The sequence below is a fragment of the Sporobolomyces salmoneus genome (genome assembly GCF_050403485.1).
Source record: "Sporobolomyces salmoneus JCM6883 DNA, S_salmoneus_JCM6883_v1_ctg28, whole genome shotgun sequence".
Taxonomy (NCBI): Eukaryota; Fungi; Basidiomycota; class Microbotryomycetes; order Sporidiobolales; family Sporidiobolaceae; genus Sporobolomyces; species Sporobolomyces salmoneus.
The window spans coordinates 169,319-189,258 of record NW_027481135.1 but is presented as its reverse complement, the minus strand read 5'-3'; the positions used below and the strand labels follow the sequence as shown (position 1 = coordinate 189,258).

Below are 19,940 nucleotides of genomic sequence, written 5' to 3'. Positions count from 1 at the left end.
ATCGATCAGTTTTCGTCGGATCCCGGCACCTTTCGAACCGAACTACGAGTAAGGTTTGGGGAAGTTTCACACTTTGTTTTCAGTCGAAGGGGAAGATGAATTTCCGTCTACAGCACCTGCTGATTCTTTTAGCTCGCCATACGGGTTTCAATTGAGTCAGTCGCACGTTCGTGGCGAACAAAAGAGAAACGAGCTCACCACTAGAGAGTAGACTACCGGATCGAAGGTCTATCTACTGTAACGTCGCAGGAGATTCCTTGCGGACGACTCACACCGATAGAAGCTCGTCCGTCTTCAACGTGGCGTCGGATGACTGACCCACTTGGCTTCTGCGACGATTAACGAAGCTAGCTGAAACGAGATTGAATTCGAAATCGATTAACGATTAACGAAAACTTGCGCTTTGCGGCGGTTTCTTCCCCGAGGATCTGGTCGTGACGCTAGAATGTTTCAGCTTGGATTCGGCACCGGGAACGAGAGACGGAAGAGGCTGACAATCGCAAGTGAGTGAAGTGCCGAAAGCTACGAATGACGCCAGCTTACGCGCTACCTCGCTCGAGGGAGACTTTCGACTTCAGAGATCGTATAGCGAGTAGACTTGAGTGAATCGCAGTTGGTGAGCGCGAGAGAAGAGGGGAGGAGCGAGTTAGATCGTTGTTTCACCTCAACTGCTCACTCGAACCTAGTCTATCGACATGGAAAGGACTAAGAAGAAGATCAAAATCGCTAACGCACCTGATACACTCGCTCACGAGGTTCCGGCGACTCTCCATGCGTTCAAACAACTTGATCAAACTCTCTCCTCCTCTGCAACAATCCACGACTCTCTCGCTATCCAGACTGCTCTCTCGAATGCTGGGAAAGCTCTCTCGCTCTTGGAGAGCGCTTCTTCGGTCAATCGAGACAAAGATGGACAGAACGAGATGAAACAGCTCGAGAGGCTCGGGAAGCAGCTTTGGAATACTTCTAGGATCATCGAGAAAGCTACGACGAGCAAAAACATCGGTGCTGATCTATCGCGAAAGAAGCTCGTTGCGAAACGTGAGTCTCGGAGTCTTCCAATCCTCGATTTCTTCGATTTGGCTGACTTTCTTCCGTCCTCCTTAGTCCGCCACCTAGCCCTTCGCACGATCAAGTTCTGTATCAACTCTTCAGCTACTCTCGAGGGTGAGCCTTCATCAAGCTCTTTATCAAAGGTCTCTTGCTCACCCTCTTTCGAAACATTTCCTGTCGGTAGAAAAGCTCCTCCTGTTCGAGTTAATCACTCAAACTGCTTCGTCCTATCTCGACATCTCGAAAACCAACTTTATCAAATCTCTCGAAACTGAAGCGGCTTCTCTCGCTGACTCGTTCAAATACCTCTCGAATCTCGAACCGAATCTTCGTTCTCGCTCTGCTCTGGCTTTACTCGATTACCTCGTCTTCAGGGTTCGGAATTTGGTACATAATGGAAATCTTCCGATCGCTCAATGGACGAAGGGTAAAGTCGATGAAGTTCTGAAAAGAGAGGAAATCCCGAAACGCAAAGTACGACTCTGCTCGCTGCTCTGGTGGAACTATTGTATGAAGATTTGAATTCACGCTCGTATGTACAGCTACTCGATCTCGCCGAAACGTTCTACCGCATCTCGACCTCTTTCATTCTCGACCCAAAATCGAATGATCCCGAGTACGAAAAGAAATTGGCGATCGACTGGCTCGAATGGTCGAACAACCTCCTCGACGTCGAGAAAGACAAATCCACCCGAGCACTCAGGGTGAGTCTTTTTTACGAATTTCGGGATGAATCTGACACGAGAGCCGTTTTTCGCAGATCGCGATTCTCGAATCTCTCTCTTTCGCTCAGTCACAAGTCGAAGAGCACTTCAAGGACGCCGAGGTCACCCAAAACAACCTCATCGTATGTTCTATCTCTCGCGAAAGACTCGCTCAGGCTGATTGCTGCCTCTTCCGACAGACCCTCGAACCTACCTTTGCACGAAAACGAAGACTTCTGACGATGATTCTCGCTCGAGCTCGAGGTGGTACTGACGACGAGATTCTCGAGGGTAAGTGTAATCTTCTGTCGATTTACGACTTACAGAGTATAGCTGACTTCTCCTCGGCGATTAGGATACAAGAAACTCGTTCCAGATGCCCTCGAATCGGAGAAGCAAGGTTTGACGTGCGTTTCCCCCATCCGCTCGGGCTTTCATGGCGATAAGGCTCATCTACCTCCCGTCATCAGTGTTGCCGCCGACATCCAGCTCATTCCCGATCAGCGGCGAGTTTGATTTTTCCTCTCGCACGAGGATCGAATGCGATCTCAACTTCTGCTTGTACAGACACGAGTTGCGCTTTCAAGTCATTCAGTCACTCTCAGAGTCTGTCGTGACTTCTCTCGCCGTCGAAAATAACCCTCAAATTGCATCGAACCTCGGACGTTTTCTCGAGCAACTCTTTTCGATTTCTGCAATTCTCGTCAAATCTTCCGACCTCGATATCATGTCGACCCTTTTCACATCTGCACAACAAAGTGAGCTCCTCCCGTACACCTCAGGGGGAACCCTGCTGATATGCATTCTCGACTAATTAGCTGTCCCCGACTTCCGTCTCTCTCAAACTTCGGCTTTTCTCATCGCTACGTATCTTCAGTCTGTCACAAATACGAAAGACACCTCGGAAGCTGTACGATGGACCGCTCTTCTCTTTTCTCCTCCTCTCGCTTCCCTCGATCCCGCCTTTCTCGCTCAGAACGTTCGGTCAGTCATTGTTCTCTCGACGTTCGGTTCGGCCCGTCTCACGAAGTTTCGATGTGCTAGAATGATCGCTTCGAAATTGATAGAAGCCCAACAGTACGACGATGCGGAAACGATTCTACGAAACAGGTCGCTAACGGAAGAAAAAGTCGATGCTCGAATCGAATTACTTCGTTGTCAAATCGCTCTCTTGCGACATGATTCAGCTCGAGGTATGCCCTTGTCTTCACAGTTGTGAATGATGCGTCCTACTGACAGCAAGATGTGAACAGCTCTCGAACACTTCAATTCGGCTTATTCCGCTGCGAATCTCACAATCGACGGACTCGTCTGGTTGGCTCATCAAGCGAACGAAGCAGTTGACGCGAATCTCTTCCGGGTCGTGTTGGAAAAGATTGTTCAAGTTTTCGCGGAGAAGAAAAAGGTGGAAGGAATGGATTCAATGACCGCGGCGAGGTTTGTTTGCTGGCTTTTCTCTCCTCAGATATGTCGAGTTGACTCGTTTAGCTCGCCAGACTTTGTCTACGAATGTGCTTCGAGAAGACTACAAGGTTAGGACAACCGTGAGCCGTGCTTCGAGCGTCCTCGGTTTTCAGCTCTGACGATTTTGCAATTTTCCAGATCCGAAATCGAAATCTTCCAACCGATCTTTGACAGTCTCAAAGCTGGCAAGTCCGCTTCCTTCTCAATATCCGTACGTTAACTCTCACGAACGTCGCTCTAGCCCTCGAGATCGCTCGTACTTTCGTCGAACGAAAATCGGATCTGCCTGAAGATTTCACCAAGAGCTTGACTTGGATTCGTTTAGCTAGTAAGTAGGCTCACCTACGAGTCTTATAAGCGAGTACTCACACTACGAGCAGCCATCGAGACTCTCACGAAGTTGTCTCCGACCTGGAGTTCCGATTCCCTCGCACAACTTTACGAAACCCTCTCTTCGATCATCGAAATGGAACTCGCTACCTCGAAACCGACGCAAGAAATACTCTCGAACCTTCCTGCTTGTCGCCTCGCTTCCCTCGCCGCGCGTGCTTCAATCATCCGTGAACTCGATGCTGAAGCTCAGGTCAGCTTTTCTCCCCTCTCGCTTGACGTAAACTGACTTCTCGTGACTTGCAGCTTGATCATTCCTCGTCGTTGCTACAAGAACTTCGAAATTACTCTGAACGACTAGTAGAACTCAAGCAAACCCACCCTCGACACATCCCCGAAATCGAATTCAACAGATTCTTCAACGCACCAATCGCCCTTCAAGCTGAATGTCACGTTTCGCTCTCCCATTGGCCCGAACTACTCAAGCTCGTCGAGGTGAGCTCCGATTGCCTTCTCCCTCGCACGATGGAAATGATAATAGACCGAATCGGAAACAGGTTATCGAAAAAACCGGTTCTTCAGACGAATTCTCCCTTATGGCTTTACGTATGATTTGTGATTCGATCTCCCAAAACGCTCTCGAATGTCCTTACGAGATACTCCGAACGATCTATCGCAAAACTCTCACGATTCTTTATCAGAATCGAGTTTTGAATTCGTACGCTCCTTGAGACGATCCTAGTCAGCTTTAGTATTCTACGGCTGACTACGTTGCTCCGAGCGTGTGTTAGACAAGAGATGGCAATTTGGTTGAGAATGATGATTCAAGTTTTGATCGAGAAAGAATCGGACGAAGCTTTCAAGTATTTCGAGAATGCGAAACAATTGGTCGTCAATCAGCCGGTGAGTCTCTCTCTTCGTCTTCTCCTAGGATCTAGTCTCTTACGACAATTGAACGTAGGATGCATACCCCAAGGAAGAAGTCTCATGGTAAGCTTGGGCTCTCTCTGGTTCCGCTTTTCTGTGTTTTCCCCTGCTGACACATGTTCGCAAGACTACAGGTTGATCAATATCGCATGGGATCAAGGTCAGTCTCTCGATCGTGTGCTCTCCAGCCACTAGACCCTGAACCGAGCTGAATTTGCCTCGCGCAAAAAATCAGGAATCGAACTTTACTCTACTCTCGCTCATCAACCCAATCAACAAGAAAGTACAGACAACCCCCAGAAATGGTTCGAGATGGCGATCGCGTTGGCGAAAGTAGCGAACGATCAACTCATGGCTCAACAAGTTAAGTCGAGTCTTCAAGCTTTCTTCGACGATTTTGCGTCCTGCTGACAGTCCGTGATGGTGGGACGTAGCTCGAGGAATGGTATACTGGATTGAAAGCGCGTGGAATTGAAGATGGAGGAGGTGAAGAAGGGGAAGATGGAATGGATCAAGATTGACTGAAGATCAACAAGGTCGAAGAGGAATGATAGCTGTAACGAATGTTCTCGCTTGTTCTGACCGTTATCTCTTTCACTCTGGCGAATTCCGAGACCGACAAGGAGAGTAATGGTTGATTGTATGACGGTAGTGAGAGAGAAAGGTATGCACACTGAAATTCGTCGTTTATTCAAAGCACAACAAATTCGAAAACCCATGCAACTCCCCGTGCCTCCGCATCAGCCGATCCCTCGACTCCTTCATTCGTCAGGATCCCTCGGCCAGTAACTAAAAACAACTCCCAAACTGATTCATCCTCGGTAAAATCGCTTCTTCTTCCTCACCTCTTTCCGATTTCTCGTTGTTTCGATCTAGACATGCTTGTAATCGGGCGTTTAATCGATTCCTTACTTCAGTCTATACACATCCATTCGATTATCCGTATCAGGCATACTGCTCGTTCGAAGAGAGAGAGAACGGAGGGAAAACAAGGGGAAATTCACCTCGTATCGATTCATCCACCCAACTTGTTCATACAAATCGATCGCCTCTTCTTCGGCAGCCAAACGAGCGAGTTTCTCTTCCTCTCGTCGTCGTTTCATTAGGCGTAACTTTTCTTCGTAACTCATTTCGGGTTCCTCACTGCTCATGCGATTCTTGATCAGTCTATGCGTACGGATCCGAGGTGAAGGAGACGAGAGAAGGAATGCACGGCTGAAGAGGCTTGTTGGAATCGGATCCAGGAGAAGGAACAGCTGAAGCAGGAGGAGGAGCGGGAGGTTGGACTGGTTTCTTCGGAATCGGTTGTTTCTTCTACTCATCACAATTTCGATGTCAGTCGACTCGATTCTATCGTAAATCCGATAGAAAGAAGTTTGAGACTGACACTAAGGAAAGCACCCAACCTGAACGAAGGAGCCGATGTCGTTTCTTTCATTTTCTTTCCATTCCCATTCCCATTTCCTCCCGGTCCTCCTCCTTCTTCCGTCGTCATCGTCGTATCCCCCGACTTGTCTTTCCCTTTCTGTCCTTGACTTTGACCAGGTGTCTGGGACGAAGTTTGAGGGGTGTTGTTCCCAGTTCTAATTAATTTAATCTTCATCCCTGCGATACCTGCTGGGGTACCTCCTCCGGCAACAGTCGTAGCAGGCGTATTCGCTCCCGATCCATTGATGTTCGCTGAGACCGAAGTCCTGGGCTTCTTGCGACTCGTCTCCGTCGAATCTTTCAAATTCGGATTCGATCGTTTCTCGCCCGTCTGCGAGGTCGAAGTCGAAGCGGAGGGGGGAAGTTCTGGAAGTTGAGCTAGGAGTGAAGGTCCGGAGAGAGGTGTAGGTGGAGGTGGGATCGAGAGTTGATCGATCGTAGTTGAGGGAGTAGAATCGGATTGAGGTTCATTCGAGGCGGAGTTTTCGATTTCGTTTTCGGGAGAAGGGGAAGAAGATGTAATGACTCGTTTCCCTCGAGCGGGTTTCTTCGTTGTCGTTGTCTTTGGTTTCGATTTCGTTGGGGAAGGTGCTGAGGTGGAAGCAGAAGTAGAAGGGAGAGGAGGGATAGTTTCAGGGAACAAAGTTCCCGCGAGATTTGATGCCTCCTCCTTAGCTTTCGACGTCAATGCGACTGGTTCATCCGCGGCAGAAGAGGGTGGTGGTGGTAATGGTAATGCTGGTAACGCGTTCGTTTCTGGTACAGTCGCCGTCGTTTGTCTCGATGTTGAATTCCTAGTCGTAATCGGTGAACTTTTCCTTCTCGTATTCTTCCCTTTCGGGACCGGAGGAGGAGGAGGAGGTGGACTTTGATCGGATGATACTTCGGTTAGAGGGGAAGAACCGGTCGAATGAGTAGTAGAGGCAGCTCGAGGGAGAGGGAGAGGAGAGAGGGAAGCTTCGTAGGCGGAGTGATTCTTCGGGGGTTGTCGCTTCCGTTGAGGTCGATTCGCTGCCATTCTCTTTGTCTTGACGAGCTGTGGTCTAGAGTGCGTGGAACGCGAGAGAGATGAGGAGAGAGAGAGAGAAGATCGCGCGCGTCGCTTCTTTCCCTTCATCTCATCCGACCCGAATCGACGATGGCTACGGTTCCACCAGGAGGAGGAGGAACAGTACCACCACCGCTACCTTCGGCACCTTCTGCTCAGACTCAGGAAACGTTACGTGGGATCATCAGTAAATAACCTCCCCTCTCCTCTCCTCTCCTCCCTCTCCTCCCCGACTCAACTCGCTGACACAGACTCGATCGAGTGAACAGCGCGTATTCAACAACTCAAGAGTCAAGGTCACTCGGTCGATTCTAGTACAGAATTGAAACAATTGCACAAGATCGTTCTCGGATTCCAACTCAAAGCCCAACAACAACAACAACGACTAGCTCAAGCAGCTGCATCGACCCAAGATCCATCTACGAGTACCAATCCCGATTCTCGATCCCCTTCCCCTCCTATCGTTTCGTTCACTCCCGAACAAGTCGCTTCTCTCAAATGTCAAATCGTCGCCTTCAAACTCTTGTCTCGTAACCAACCTATTCCTCCTCAACTTCAACTCGCCCTATCTTCCCCTCCCGAAGCGATCAAATTCGTACAAAAATTACCCGCAGCTTCGACTTCGACCGGTTCGGGTGGTTCGAATGGAGCAGAGTTTGATCCTCAACAAGAATTCAAAGTAGCTCAGGAAGAGAAACAACGTTTGTTGGCTCAAGAAGATCCGTTGGAACAAGTCGAAGATCCAAGTTCGATCGTTTATCCGTTCAATTCGTTCCTTGAACCGAAACAAATCCTCACTTCAACCTCGACTTCCTCGAACGACCCGATTTCGACGAGTAGAACGACACTACTCATTCCAACGTTGTTACCGAAAGGATTAGACGCCCAAACGATCCTGGACGAACGTAACCGTTACATCGAAGCACGAATCCAACAGCGAATTCGAGAACTTCAAGATCTCCCTTCGAACCTCTCTCAGTCCGATCTCTCCTCTTCTCTCTCCCTTTCCACTCTCGACTCTTCCTCCCCCTCTTCTTCCTCTTCTACGATCGATAAACTCTCCTCAGCAAAGATTCGCGCCCTCATCGAATTGAAATCCCTCTCGCTCCTCTCTCGACAAAAAACCCTCCGAGAATCTCTCGTAACTTCCCTTCAACCTTCGACTTCTCTCCTCCTTCCAATCGATCGTACCCTCTTCCGTAGAGGTCGGAAACAATCCCTTCGAGACGCTAAAACTCTCGAACAATTGGAAAAGAAACAAAAGTTGGAAAGGGAACTCAAGACGAAACAGAAACACCTGGATCATTTACAAGAGATCGTTGATCATGGAGTCAAAATGATGACTTCTCATCGAGGACATCAATCGAAATTCGGAAAGCTAGGAAAGAGTTTATTGAAGTTTCATACGGAAGCCGAGAAAGAGGAAGCGAAGCGAGTAGAAAGGGTTTCTAAAGAACGTCTCAAGGCCTTACGAGCGGACGACGAGGAAGGTTACCTCAAGCTTATCGATACGGCGAAGGATACTCGAATTACTCATCTCTTGAGACAAACGGATACTTTCCTCGATTCTTTGGCGACGGCAGTTGCGGTTCAACAAAACGATGCGATTCAACTCGAACAAGCCGCTTCGAATAAAGGGAAAGGAGGAGGAGCAGTCGTCAGTACGATGGAAGGAGGAACGAATCAAGAGGAGGAACCGGAAACTGTTGATGAAACGAGGTTTGGTGCTCAACCCGTCTTTGAGGAGGAAGGAGAGGGAGGAGAAAAGAAGGATAAAGATAAAGTCGATTACTACAACGTTGCGCACAAGATTAAGGAAACGGTGTCGGCACAACCGAGTATTTTGGTTGGAGGTGAATTGAAAGGTTATCAATTGAAAGGGTTGGAATGGATGGTTTCGCTTTATAACAATCACGTTAATGGAATTCTCGCTGATGAGATGGTACGTCCCTCTCACTCTCTCTCTATTGAACGTGAGCTGATCGAGTTGTGCGATTATTCAGGGTCTGGGTAAAACCGTTCAAACTCTCGCATTAATCACGTACCTCATCGAACACAAGAAACAACCCGGTCCTTACCTCGTCATCGTCCCTCTCTCTACGATGCCTAACTGGATCTCCGAATTCGAACGTTGGGCCCCTTCAGTTCGAGTCGTCAGTTACAAAGGTACTCCGACTCAACGAAAATCGGCTCAACATGAAATTCGACAAGGGAACTTTCAAGTTTTACTCACGACTTATGAGTATATCATCAAGGATCGACCATTGTTGGCGAAGATCAAATGGTTACATATGATTATCGATGAGGGACATCGAATGAAGAATGCCGAAAGTAAGTTGAGTTTAACTTTGACGACTTATTATAGTTCGAGGTATCGACTCATCTTAACTGGTACTCCTCTACAAGTACGTCTCTCTTCTCCTCTCCTCTCTCTCGTGAATCTCGAACTTGACTCGCTCGCTTAGAACAATCTCCCCGAGTTATGGGCACTCTTGAATTTCGTTCTCCCCAAGATCTTCGGTTCCGTCAAATCTTTCGACGAATGGTTCAACGCCCCCTTTGCCAACACTGGAGGACAAGACAAGATTGAAATCAACGAAGAAGAATCCCTCCTCATCATTCGACGTCTTCACAAAGTTCTCCGTCCCTTCTTGCTCCGTCGACTCAAGAAAGATGTCGAATCCGATTTACCGGATAAAGTCGAAAGGGTCATTAAATGTAAAATGTCGAGTCTGCAGTTGAAGTTGACGAGACAGATTAAGGAACATGGAATGATCTTCACGGAAATGGGTAAAGATGATGATAATAAGAAGAAAGCGACGGGGATTAAAGGATTACAGAATCAAATCATGCAGTTACGAAAGGTCGGTCCCGCTCACTCTCCCTCCTAGTCTCACACTCCTCTGGTTCTCGACTGATTCGTTCGTTTGACGTTTGATGCGCTAGATTTGTAACCATCCTTTCTGTTTCGAAGCGGTTGAACGATCGATCGATCCAACGGGACTCAATAATGCGACGTTGTATCGAGTCGCAGGGAAATTCGAATTGTTGGATCGAATCTTGCCGAAATTGTTCGCTACCGGTCATCGAGTTTTAATGTTCTTCCAAATGACCGTACGTCTCCTCCTTCCTCCTACTTCTCCCTCTATCTTCCTTGCTGTGTTCATCGAGAGCTGACGAACCGAGTGATTTGAGTAGACCGTCATGACAATCTTCGAAGATTACCTCAACTTTCGTCGAATTCAACACTTACGTCTCGACGGAACGACGAAACATGAAGATCGTTCTTCTCTCCTCAAACTCTTCAACGAACCGAATTCTCAGTATCCGATTTTCATTCTCTCGACGAGGGCGGGAGGTTTGGGGTTGAATTTGCAGACGGCGGATACGGTCATTATTTTCGATTCGGATTGGAATCCTCATCAGGATTTACAGGCTCAGGATCGTGCTCATGTGAGTCTTCATCTCTCTCGCTTGTCTTCACCTCGTTCTCGGATGAGGAGCGAGAATTTGGTTGCGAGAAACCCGAAACTGACTCAAGTTTGACTTTGATTGTTTGTTGATAGCGTATCGGTCAAAAGAAGGAAGTACGAATCTTACGATTAGTGACGGAACGTTCAGTCGAAGAACATGTCATGGCAGGAGCGGCGAAGAAGATTGAGATGGATAAAAAAATTATTCAAGCGGGTCGATACGATAACAAATCGACTGCTGAAGAACGTGATGCTTTCCTCGTACGTCTCCTTTCCTTCTCATCTACCCTCTTCATCGTCGTCGCTCGGTAGCTGATAGTTGTGATTGAGCGTGCAGCGAGCCCTTCTCGAAGCGGACGACGAAGAAAAAGAAGACGATGACGACGCCGACGAAGCCGATATCCTTAACGAAGCTATCGCCCGTACCGAAGAAGAACGACAACTCTTCCGTCAAATGGATCTCGATCGACGAAAAGCTGAAGAATCGGCTTGGTTCGCCGCTGGAAATACCGGGAAATTCCCAGAGAGGTTGATTCAGGAATACGAGTTGCCAGAAGTTTATCGAATGGAACATCAGAAAGCTGTAGTTGAACCGGATGAACAACCGGAAGGTTCAACGAGGAGAAGGAAAGAGGTTATGTATGATGATGGAATGACTGAGGAACAATGGTTACAGGTAAGCTCAGCTCATTTCCTTGATCTCTCTCATCCGAGTCGAATGGAGACTGATGGGGACTTGTTGAGTGTCCAGACGATGGAAGAAGATGAAGATGAAGCGGGAGGGAGGAAAACTCGCGGCGCGAGAAAGAGTAAAGCCGCTTCGGTTAAACCTAGCGAAAGTGGGTTCAGCGATTCGGGAGACGACAACGATTCGAAGAAACGGGGGAGAGAGAACGAAGATACTGCTTCTTCGGCCGGTGGTGGAGTGAGTTTCAAATATCCCTTCTATACTCTCCTCTCGACGTCTTCCGTCGAATGAAGCGAGAAAACTGATGATCGTGTATTGTGCGCGCTCGAGTAGAAGAGGAGAAAAGTACAATTGTCACCGTATCAACAACAACTCGCGAATTGTTTCGAGTTGATTCTGACGGAAATGGAGAACCTCGATAACGTGAGCCTTCTTCCCTCCTCCCCCTCTTTCTGTTGCTCTTCGCATCCGATTACTCACCGCGTCCGATCGCTCACTGACGCGCTCTCTCTCGTAGCCCACTTACGGTCATCAATGTACTGGATTGTTCAACGAATTACCGAACAAACGAGATTACGCCGATTATTACTTGTTGATTCGAAACCCGATCGTCAGTCTCCTTCCTGCTACATCACTCTCGTGAATAAAGAGAAACTGATGTAGTCGCGGAAACCGTGACTAACAGTCATTGAAAGAGATCAAGAAGAAAATCAGTAAAGGATTGTATCCTGATTGTAACGCTTTCGCGAATGACATCTATTTGATGCTTCAGAATGCGATGACTTATGTGAGTTTCTCTTCTGATCAGCTACGTTCACCGCAGACTGATCGATGTGAACCTTTCCTTTCGATGAAAACAGAATGACGAAGGAAGTGTGAGTTTTCATTTTCTCTCTCTTCCCCCTCTCTGTCCCCTGTCTCCTCGCACGGGGGCTGACTCTGATTCGCCTCCCTCATAGATCGTCTATCAAGATACCCTACTCCTTCGTCAAGTATTCGATCAAGCCTGGTCTCGATTCGTTTACAACGGACAACCCGTCGCAGTTTGGCAAGCTCATCAAATGCAACAGCAAATGCAGGCCCAAGCTCCAGCTCAAGCTCATTTGCAACAGCAACAACAGTACGCTCAAGCTCAAGCTCAACAAGGTGGATACGCTCCCCCTCCCCCTCCGTCTCAAGGTTATTATCAACAAAGATAGTTTTCTCTTTTCGCGACCTCCCTCTCTGTGTTTTCTCGCCTCGGTTCTAGTTCACTTTCGTCGATTTGTCTTTGCTTGTAATCATCGATACTTTCCGTGCGTTTCCGCTTGAAAGAATGGGAACTTTGACTCTCATCGTCATCGTCGTCGAGAAATCTGGGGGGAGAGAAGTTGGAACTCCTGATTCGCTTGATTTCGCTCACTTGCACTCGAACCTCTCCAGAACCCCTCCTCCTCTCACTGAACACAGTGTCGTAAGCTAACTCTCGACTTGATTCCCACGTGTCAAGGGTGCTTCTCGGAATTGACTCTTTCATCTCATCCTCTTCCTCATCTCATCATCTCTTAGCTCTCGAAATGGCAGAAGACGCACCCTCGAAGAAAGCTACCGCCCCCGTCTTGTACGGTTTCAACAATACCGATTCCCTCTCGGAAGGACTCGCTTCGTTCGTCCTCGCGGCTCAAGATGAAGCGTTGAAGAAACAATCGACTTTCAAACTCGCAATCTCTGGAGGGAGTTTACCGAAAGTGTTGGGAAAGAATTTGATTGAACGTAAAGATGTTTCTTGGGATAAATGGTTAGTCTCGCTCTCTTTCAGGGGAGTTCGGAGGGAGGAGAAGTGATCTCTCGCTCTCTCTCTCTCTCGCTCTCCCTTGCTCTCCACTATGCTGGTGCGAGTGCTGACGATGAGTGCATGTACAGGGAGATCTTCTTCGCGGATGAACGAGTAGTCCCATTGGATCACGAAGATTCAAACTTTGCGTTGAACGACGAACACTTGTTCTCGAAAGTTCCCATCCCTCGTCAAAACATTCACGTGATCGATACGACGAAACTAGATGATCCTGAAGCAGTAGCGGATGATTACGAGAAACAATTAGTCGCGAGTTTCGTCGGGTCGAGTTCGATCGCTTTCCCTAGATTCGATTTGATTCTACTTGGAATTGGGTAAGTCTATTCCTTACTCCTCCCCTTGTTACCGTGCTTACTAACGTCTCGAGTGTGTTGGTTAGACCTGATGGACACACCTGTTCCCTTTTCCCCGGACACCCTCTCCTCAACGAACAAGACGGATGGGTTGCCTGGCTCGACGATTCTCCTAAACCTCCTCCTACTCGAATTACCCTCACATACCCCGTATTGAATCACGCTCATAGGGTCGCGTTCGTTTCGACTGGGGAAGGGAAACAAGAAATCATGGAAAAAGTTTTGGATCACCCCGAGGAAGGATTACCGAGTAGTAGGGTCAAGGTTATCTCACCGGGAAGGGTTTACTTCTTTTCGGATGATGCTGCTCTCAAGTAAGTTCGACTAACCTTTGATCTGAGACGGAGTTGAGACTGACGATTTTGTGGTTTTGAATAGATTGGTTAAATACGAACGAACTGAATTCCAATCAAACTTCAAACTATAAACGCACTCTCACTCTTCACTCCCCTTCCCATCTCTACACGCGATTATCTTCCATCCATCCTTTCTTCTGTTTAAAGTTACCATCTCGTTCTCCCTCGGTTCCGTCCCTTCTGTCAATCCTCTCTCCCCCTCTCTCGCTTCTTTGAGACTTCCATTTCCTCATTCTCGTGAGTAGTAGTCTAGTCATAGGTAGAAATAAATCAACCCAAAACATAGTGAAACTCAAAAGAAAAGAAAATACGATTTCCCTGCAAAACTCGTCAACAGTGCGCACGACCGGGGTTCAATCTCGCTATGATTCTATCTCACAAGGTACTGTGCTCCTCGCTAGCTACTAGATAGCTGTCGCGCGGGAGGGACTCGTCTCTGAGAGGTTCTCGCTTCCTCGCCGAGAAGAAATTTTCAATGGTTTTCGTTTTCGTTTTCGAAGTCGAATTCGCATCTTTCCAAACCGAAACCACCATTCATATCCCGGCATTCGTCGAGCGATCTGATGACATCGCGTATTCTACTTCAGCCCAATGTAGGCTATTGATGGGGATGCTAAGCGGGCGAAAGTGAGAAATTCTCTGCACGGATCAATTCGAGTTGTAAGATTGCGCGCGAGCGAGACAGTCGGATTCGATGAGGTGGAGGTAGAGGGCTCGCTTGCTACATCTTCTCAGAGACACTCACATGCGACTCGTCAGCAGACTGTTCTTGTCGCGAGAATTTCGTTTCTTTCAAATCTGACATTTTCATTCGTTCCTCGTACTTTTGCTACGACTTCTTCCAAACTTGGGAGACCTGCCATTCGTGACGAGTAGAGTAGGTTCCGAGGGAAATCATATGGTATGTATTTGCAGCAGAGCAGGGCGAATTGAATGAAGGATAAGAGAGGAAAACGACAATCGAGCGAGATGAAATACCGAACTAAGAAAGACAATCAATCCTCTTCGCGAAATGAGCGAAAGAAGAACCTGAAAATAAGCTGATGAGTTGGGGTATATGGAGAAAGGTGAGGATAAGCAGAGACAAAGGGTAAGAAATAGAATGCAGTTTGCGAAAAAAATAGAACCTAGGAGCCGTCACTTGGAGGTAAAGGTAGAGAACGTCCTCCTCCTGGTTGTTGAGATTGTTGCTGTACTTGTCCAGAGTCTCCGCTGGGAGAAGTGGAAGGACCGAATAGTTTATTCGCGTGATCGCAGAGGATTTCAACGATTTTCGCTTTCGGTCCCATATCGGACCATTCTCGCGCCGCGACCGGCGATCGCAGTACCGTAGCTGCACGTACGAGCATCGCATCAGTGACTGAGCCGAAACGTGAGGCAAGATCAGGGCTTACGACCAAAGACGACTCCCAAGTTTGCTGAAGTCATTTTATTCTCTGAACTTTCGAGTTGAACTCGATGGAGATGTTGGAAGAGGAGTCGAGCGGTTTGGAAGTGAATCGGAGGGAGTTTATGGAGTGCTTTCTCAAGGGATTGGAGCCGAGATTCGAGATCTTGAAGTTCTGCGAGCGAACGACATTTACACGTTCAACGACTTTCCTCGAGGGATGGTTGAAAGTGAAAAGAAACTCACCAGCAGCAGCGACAAACTCTTCATGCAACTCATGCGTAAAGAGAGGATTCGGTAACGACCTGAAATAATTCTTCATGCAACTCGTCACGGCGGCCAAATCGTTAAACTTGTCTCGATCTTGTAAATCGAAATCTTGTTTAGATTCGAAATGTTGAGTGATGAGTTTCGTTTGACCCATTCCTCCAGTCTTTCGGTAGATTCCTTCGTACGTCATACCGTACGCTTCGACTGCTGAGATACATTTCGTTACGACGAGTGGAACTTCACGATTCTCGGATTTCGCTTGAACGATCTGCGTCAACAAAGACGAGAGTCAGTCGATCGTAAAGTCAGACAGAAGCAGCGCAGAAGCTTACGAGATCGCCTCCGAAAATTGGAGGTCCAACTGGAGTAAAGTTCAGAGTATCGTCTTGATTTGACGAAGAGCTGTAGTTTCCGCCTCCTCCACTACCGCAACCTCCTTGAAGATAACCAGAGCATTTCGCGTGAGCATACGATCCGCAAACTGTGACGATGACGAACCGATGAGCGACTGGATCAGAATTGCTAAGCGGCTCTTTCGACTCACGACCGCATCGAACTTCGTTCAAACCCCACATCTTGTCTCCACAGTAATCACACCTCACCGGTCTCAAGATACTAACCGGTTGGAACGCATGTTTCTGATCGACCGTTCCTCCTCCTCCTTGTCTCGCGAGCGTCGGAGATTTCGCGACTGGAACTGGCGGAGGCGGCATCGATCTCGAAGTTGAATCGTTGTTGTTGTTACTAGTCGTACTCTTTCCTTTACCCCATTTGAACTTGTTCCGAGTCGAAGCTTCAACGGCTTCAGGTTTCGCGAATCGAAAAGATTCGCTCAATTCTGAAGGAGAACCAATCATTCGAGCGGTCGCGAGTGGTGAACGACCAGCGTTCATTCCTCCTCCTCCTCCTGATGCTGATGCTGAAGTGAAATTCGAGAGTAAACTCGAACTACTCGGAGTATGAGCGTGACCATGACCCGATCTTCCATTCAAAGCGTTCGGAGTTGGCGAAGACAATAACCTCAATTTACTCGTTTGATCTTGTAACGTATCGAACTGTCTCGTCGCTTCCGTGTGCTTCTCGTGTAGATCGGCGTTTCGGAGTTGAAGGGCCGCGTTCTCTTCCGAGAGAGAATCTCGAAGTTGTCGAAGTTCCGACAGTTCTCGAACGAGGTCGTCTTTTTGAGCCAAGAGTCCGTTGATCTCGTCTCGATGGACATCTTTGACGGTTTCGAGTCGAGCGTTGAGAGCTTCGGCGAGTTCATCGTGAGATGCTTGAACTGAAGTAGGTCGTTCGGTTGTCGAAGTTGAAGCCCTGAGCAACGAGGGAATGATCAGCTTGAGCTTATACGAGAGAGAGTGCAGGGAGATACGTACTCATCTTTCCCGAGAGCGGCTAATTCTGCAACCTGAGCCGTCGAAAGTGCGACTTCGGCTTTCAACTGACTCAAATGTTTCTCCATCCCGACGACGCTATTCCTCAAATCTTTCGACCGTCTCTTCAGAGTTTCCTGTTGTTTCTGTTCCTGATCGACTTGAGCTAACCGTTTCGCCTGTTCGAGGAATTTCGTTCGAAGTTGTTTCATCTCTTGTTCGGTTTCTCGTCGAGCCGCAACTTCTTTATCGTATTCTTCTCGAGCCATACTGAACCCTTCGAATGCTGATCTAGATGCTCTCTGTGGGATCGCGATCGACCGTCAGTACTAGTACAACACAACGAGAAACAGATGGAAGAAAAGCAGAAAACTTCACTCTAAACGCGTTATATTTGCTCTGTAACGCACTCATCTCCTTCTTAGTCCCTTCCAACTCACTCAACAACATCTCGACCAATTCCACATCCAATCCACTCGAATGTACCCGACTTTGTCCATCCGATTCCCTCTTCGCCAATTGAATCGATTCCCTAACTTTTCTCGCGACCTCCGCTCCTCCTCCTCCTTGTCCGTCTCTCTCATAGTCTTCCTCCCCTTCCGATCCAGAGTTCGAGGATCCATCTCCAGAAGGTCGTTGTCTACGTCGAGTCGTTGTCGTTCGAGAAGCAGTCGAACCTTGTCTACGAGGAGTTCTCGAAGAAGGTTCGTTATCCAATAACTCTTCCTCATCTTCCCCCTCCGATGTGCGAGGGATCGAGATTGAAGGTAATCCATCTAATCCATCTTGATGACCTCCTTTCGGTGATGCAGGATTCGATCCAATCCCGTTAAGGAAGAGGAGGGAATCGGGATCGTAGAATGACATTGAACCGTGAAGTTTTCCAGCAGAGGGGGAGGAAGTAGAATCGTGGGTTGGAGTTATTGTCGTCGTCGATGAAGGGAACTGAGAGGAAGCGTTTGGAGGAGTTTGATGGAGAGGTGGAGGAGGAGGGAGGATTGGAGTCGAAGAAGAAGTCGGAGGAGTTCGACTCAATAACGACTCAGGAGGAATCGTTGTCGCTGCGGTTGTCGTTGTCGTTGTCCTTGTCGTTGTCGTCGCCGTGGAAGAGTCGTCGCTCGTTGAAGGTCGTCCATAGAATCCAGATCTTCGATTCGCAGATTTATCAGGAGCTGATAAAGATCCTTGTCGAGACGAAGAATCAAGGGGTAATTTCGGGCTCAAAGCTCCAGGATCGTAATGAGCGGGTCGGAACGCGTCGTGAGGAGGTAATTCGGGAGAAGTCGAACCGATTCCTCGAGAATGAGGTTGTTCGTTAAAATAGGAATGTTCTCCCGACGGTCGACGATTCGTAGGTTCTCTCAACGAATTGAGACTCGGAGGATTGAGAGGGGATCGTTGTGATGATTCGTCGTATGGGTGAGCGGAAAGGTTCGAGGGAGTTCGAGAATGAATCGTTGGAGTTGTCGAACGAGTCGAGGAGAGGGTATTGAGAGATTGGGCGGAACCGGAAGGAGGGAGGTCGATAGAAGGACTGTGTCGAGGAGCGTCTCCTGGAGTCGTTTTGATCCGTCGATGGGAGGAAGAAGCTGAAGGATCAGACGAGGAAGAAGTCGAGGCGAAGAGACCGTTGTTCATCGGAGAAGGAGGGAGAGGTCGAATAGGAATTTGTGATTCATTCGTCGTTGTCGAAGAAGGTACTGGTTGATCCGATTCGAAATGGTGATAATGATGCGAGTTCTGACTATCTTTACTTTTCTCCCTATCCCTTTCTCGTTCCCTATGTTCCCTCTCACTCTTACTCCGACTGCTACTTTTCGTCGATCCGCTACTGCCCGTTCCGACACCCGACGAGGACCCATCTCCAGTAGTACTTTTCTCTTTCCTCGAAGCTCCTCGACTTCGTTTCGCTTCGGCGTGTTTCCGAGTTCGAGCTACTCGTTCGTTGTGACACGACATGCACCAGATTCCTTGTGTCGTTTTCGCAAAGATTAGTTCCTCGATCTTGTTCGAACAGGATCGACATCGAAAACATTCGGCGTGATAACTTTCGTCTCCTAATCAACAATCGCCCATCGAGTCAGAGTCAGCAACGCTTCCCTGACCGTGCTGAAAGAGTGATTGTACCTGTGACAATCGCTTCGTTATGAATCGGTTTCGAACAAACGCTGCAGATATAAGAACAGTTTTCGCAAACTGGACTTCCATCCGATAACAGCAACAAGTTCGTATCGTGTTCGACTAGGTTGTGACATTTTGCGCAACGACTACACTCGAGTGAAGGGTGATCAGATGAACGTGAGGAACTCCAGGCCAAAAGAGAAGAGACTCACAAGCTAGAAACGACAATTTCGAGATTTCGGAAGGAGAGACAAAAGTCAGCGATCAAGAAGATCCCAGTTTGAGCGCAAGGTTACGCGCGAGATGGCCTCACCAATCGACACTGATCGGCAAATACGAAAACACTGTCAGTCCTGTCCTCTCTTTCGGAATTGAATGAACGAAAGAAAGTGAAAACTCACTGAAACAAATATTTCCCAAAACTAACCACCGTATTATCTTCCGTTTCCTCCAACCCTTGCTTACAAGCTAACCCATACCGTTCATCTCGTATCACGTCAGCTCTCCGTGTCTTTCATCGAAGGTCCAGAGGAGAAAAACGTGTTTGAGGACTGACCATTACAAACTATTGGTTCACTGCCATCGTTCGGATTCGGGGATGTTGGAGGTTGATCCGTTAGCGGGAAAGGTGAATCCATCTAGGCCGAATGCGACGGAAAGGAGAGAGTGGTGAAGGGAGAGAACAAAAGAAAGGTCGTCTGTCGTGTCCGAACGAGATTGTTGGGTGTGATACCGGGAAGGTGATCAGTAAGAGTATATCGTAAGGCGATCCGGCTTCAGGGAGCTCCCTGTCTTGAGAGAGGGAGGGAGGGTTTGATGATTCAGAATAGATAGACGCGAACTGAACCCCGAAGGTCTGTCGTGTCCTCTTCCTTGAACCGTGTTGATCTTCTGCTGTATCGTTACTGCGTTCTATTCTTGCCCTATCCCGAACTCGATCACTTCCTTCGAGTGAGTTGCTGATCAAAGTCGGAAACGCGCAGAAACGTCGACTTCGAAAGCTTGAAGGGGTTCTGCTAAAACGTTCGTCTTCTCTTTCCGGTCGAGTTGTTGTGTCGAGAAAGAGAGTGTGTTTGTCGTGAAGGAGAGTGCGTCGCGTCGAGAGAGAGAGAGAGGGCTCGAGATGACTTG

General features: G+C 48.2%; 5 protein-coding genes across 5 annotated transcripts; 3 read left to right on the top strand and 2 right to left on the bottom strand.

The window, feature by feature from the left end:
- Window positions 1-695: 695 nt before the first annotated feature.
- Window positions 696-4,999, top strand: JCM6883_005732 (uncharacterized protein; the record flags this gene model as incomplete). The annotated part of the gene is made up of 22 exons (XM_076632630.1): window positions 696-1,041; window positions 1,108-1,167; window positions 1,238-1,527; window positions 1,596-1,757; window positions 1,814-1,900; window positions 1,958-2,048; window positions 2,113-2,164; window positions 2,325-2,515; window positions 2,576-2,741; window positions 2,802-2,950; window positions 3,011-3,194; window positions 3,254-3,301; window positions 3,360-3,394; window positions 3,463-3,549; window positions 3,602-3,804; window positions 3,858-4,046; window positions 4,109-4,269; window positions 4,343-4,454; window positions 4,513-4,541; window positions 4,613-4,638; window positions 4,714-4,841; window positions 4,913-4,999. 22 exons carry the CDS (start codon window positions 696-698, stop codon window positions 4,997-4,999), a joined length of 2,883 nt encoding a protein of 960 aa, XP_076487428.1.
- Window positions 5,000-5,267: 268 nt separating this feature from the next.
- JCM6883_005731 (uncharacterized protein) lies at window positions 5,268-6,924 on the bottom strand (the record flags this gene model as incomplete). Its single annotated transcript, XM_076632629.1, has 4 exons — window positions 5,268-5,396; window positions 5,483-5,621; window positions 5,692-5,792; window positions 5,866-6,924. The coding sequence occupies 4 exons, from the start codon at window positions 6,922-6,924 to the stop codon at window positions 5,268-5,270; spliced, it is 1,428 nt and encodes a 475-aa protein (XP_076487427.1).
- Window positions 6,925-7,044: 120 nt separating this feature from the next.
- JCM6883_005730 (uncharacterized protein) lies at window positions 7,045-12,314 on the top strand (the record flags this gene model as incomplete). Its single annotated transcript, XM_076632628.1, has 14 exons — window positions 7,045-7,141; window positions 7,224-8,896; window positions 8,958-9,359; window positions 9,420-9,818; window positions 9,901-10,068; window positions 10,153-10,407; window positions 10,521-10,688; window positions 10,765-11,103; window positions 11,179-11,352; window positions 11,449-11,538; window positions 11,633-11,725; window positions 11,801-11,902; window positions 11,976-11,990; window positions 12,075-12,314. 14 exons carry the CDS (start codon window positions 7,045-7,047, stop codon window positions 12,312-12,314), a joined length of 4,215 nt encoding a protein of 1,404 aa, XP_076487426.1.
- A 357-nt stretch (window positions 12,315-12,671) lies between these two features.
- JCM6883_005729 (6-phosphogluconolactonase) lies at window positions 12,672-13,729 on the top strand (the record flags this gene model as incomplete). Its single annotated transcript, XM_076632627.1, has 4 exons — window positions 12,672-12,892; window positions 13,018-13,263; window positions 13,329-13,616; window positions 13,681-13,729. 4 exons carry the CDS (start codon window positions 12,672-12,674, stop codon window positions 13,727-13,729), a joined length of 804 nt encoding a protein of 267 aa, XP_076487425.1.
- Window positions 13,730-14,785: 1,056 nt separating this feature from the next.
- On the bottom strand, window positions 14,786-19,447 carry JCM6883_005728 (uncharacterized protein; the record flags this gene model as incomplete). Its single annotated transcript, XM_076632626.1, has 10 exons — window positions 14,786-14,991; window positions 15,053-15,220; window positions 15,292-15,583; window positions 15,648-15,796; window positions 15,860-16,629; window positions 16,692-16,990; window positions 17,067-18,745; window positions 18,816-18,955; window positions 19,211-19,277; window positions 19,366-19,447. 10 exons carry the CDS (start codon window positions 19,445-19,447, stop codon window positions 14,786-14,788), a joined length of 3,852 nt encoding a protein of 1,283 aa, XP_076487424.1.
- Between the last annotated feature and the right edge of the window lie 493 nt (window positions 19,448-19,940).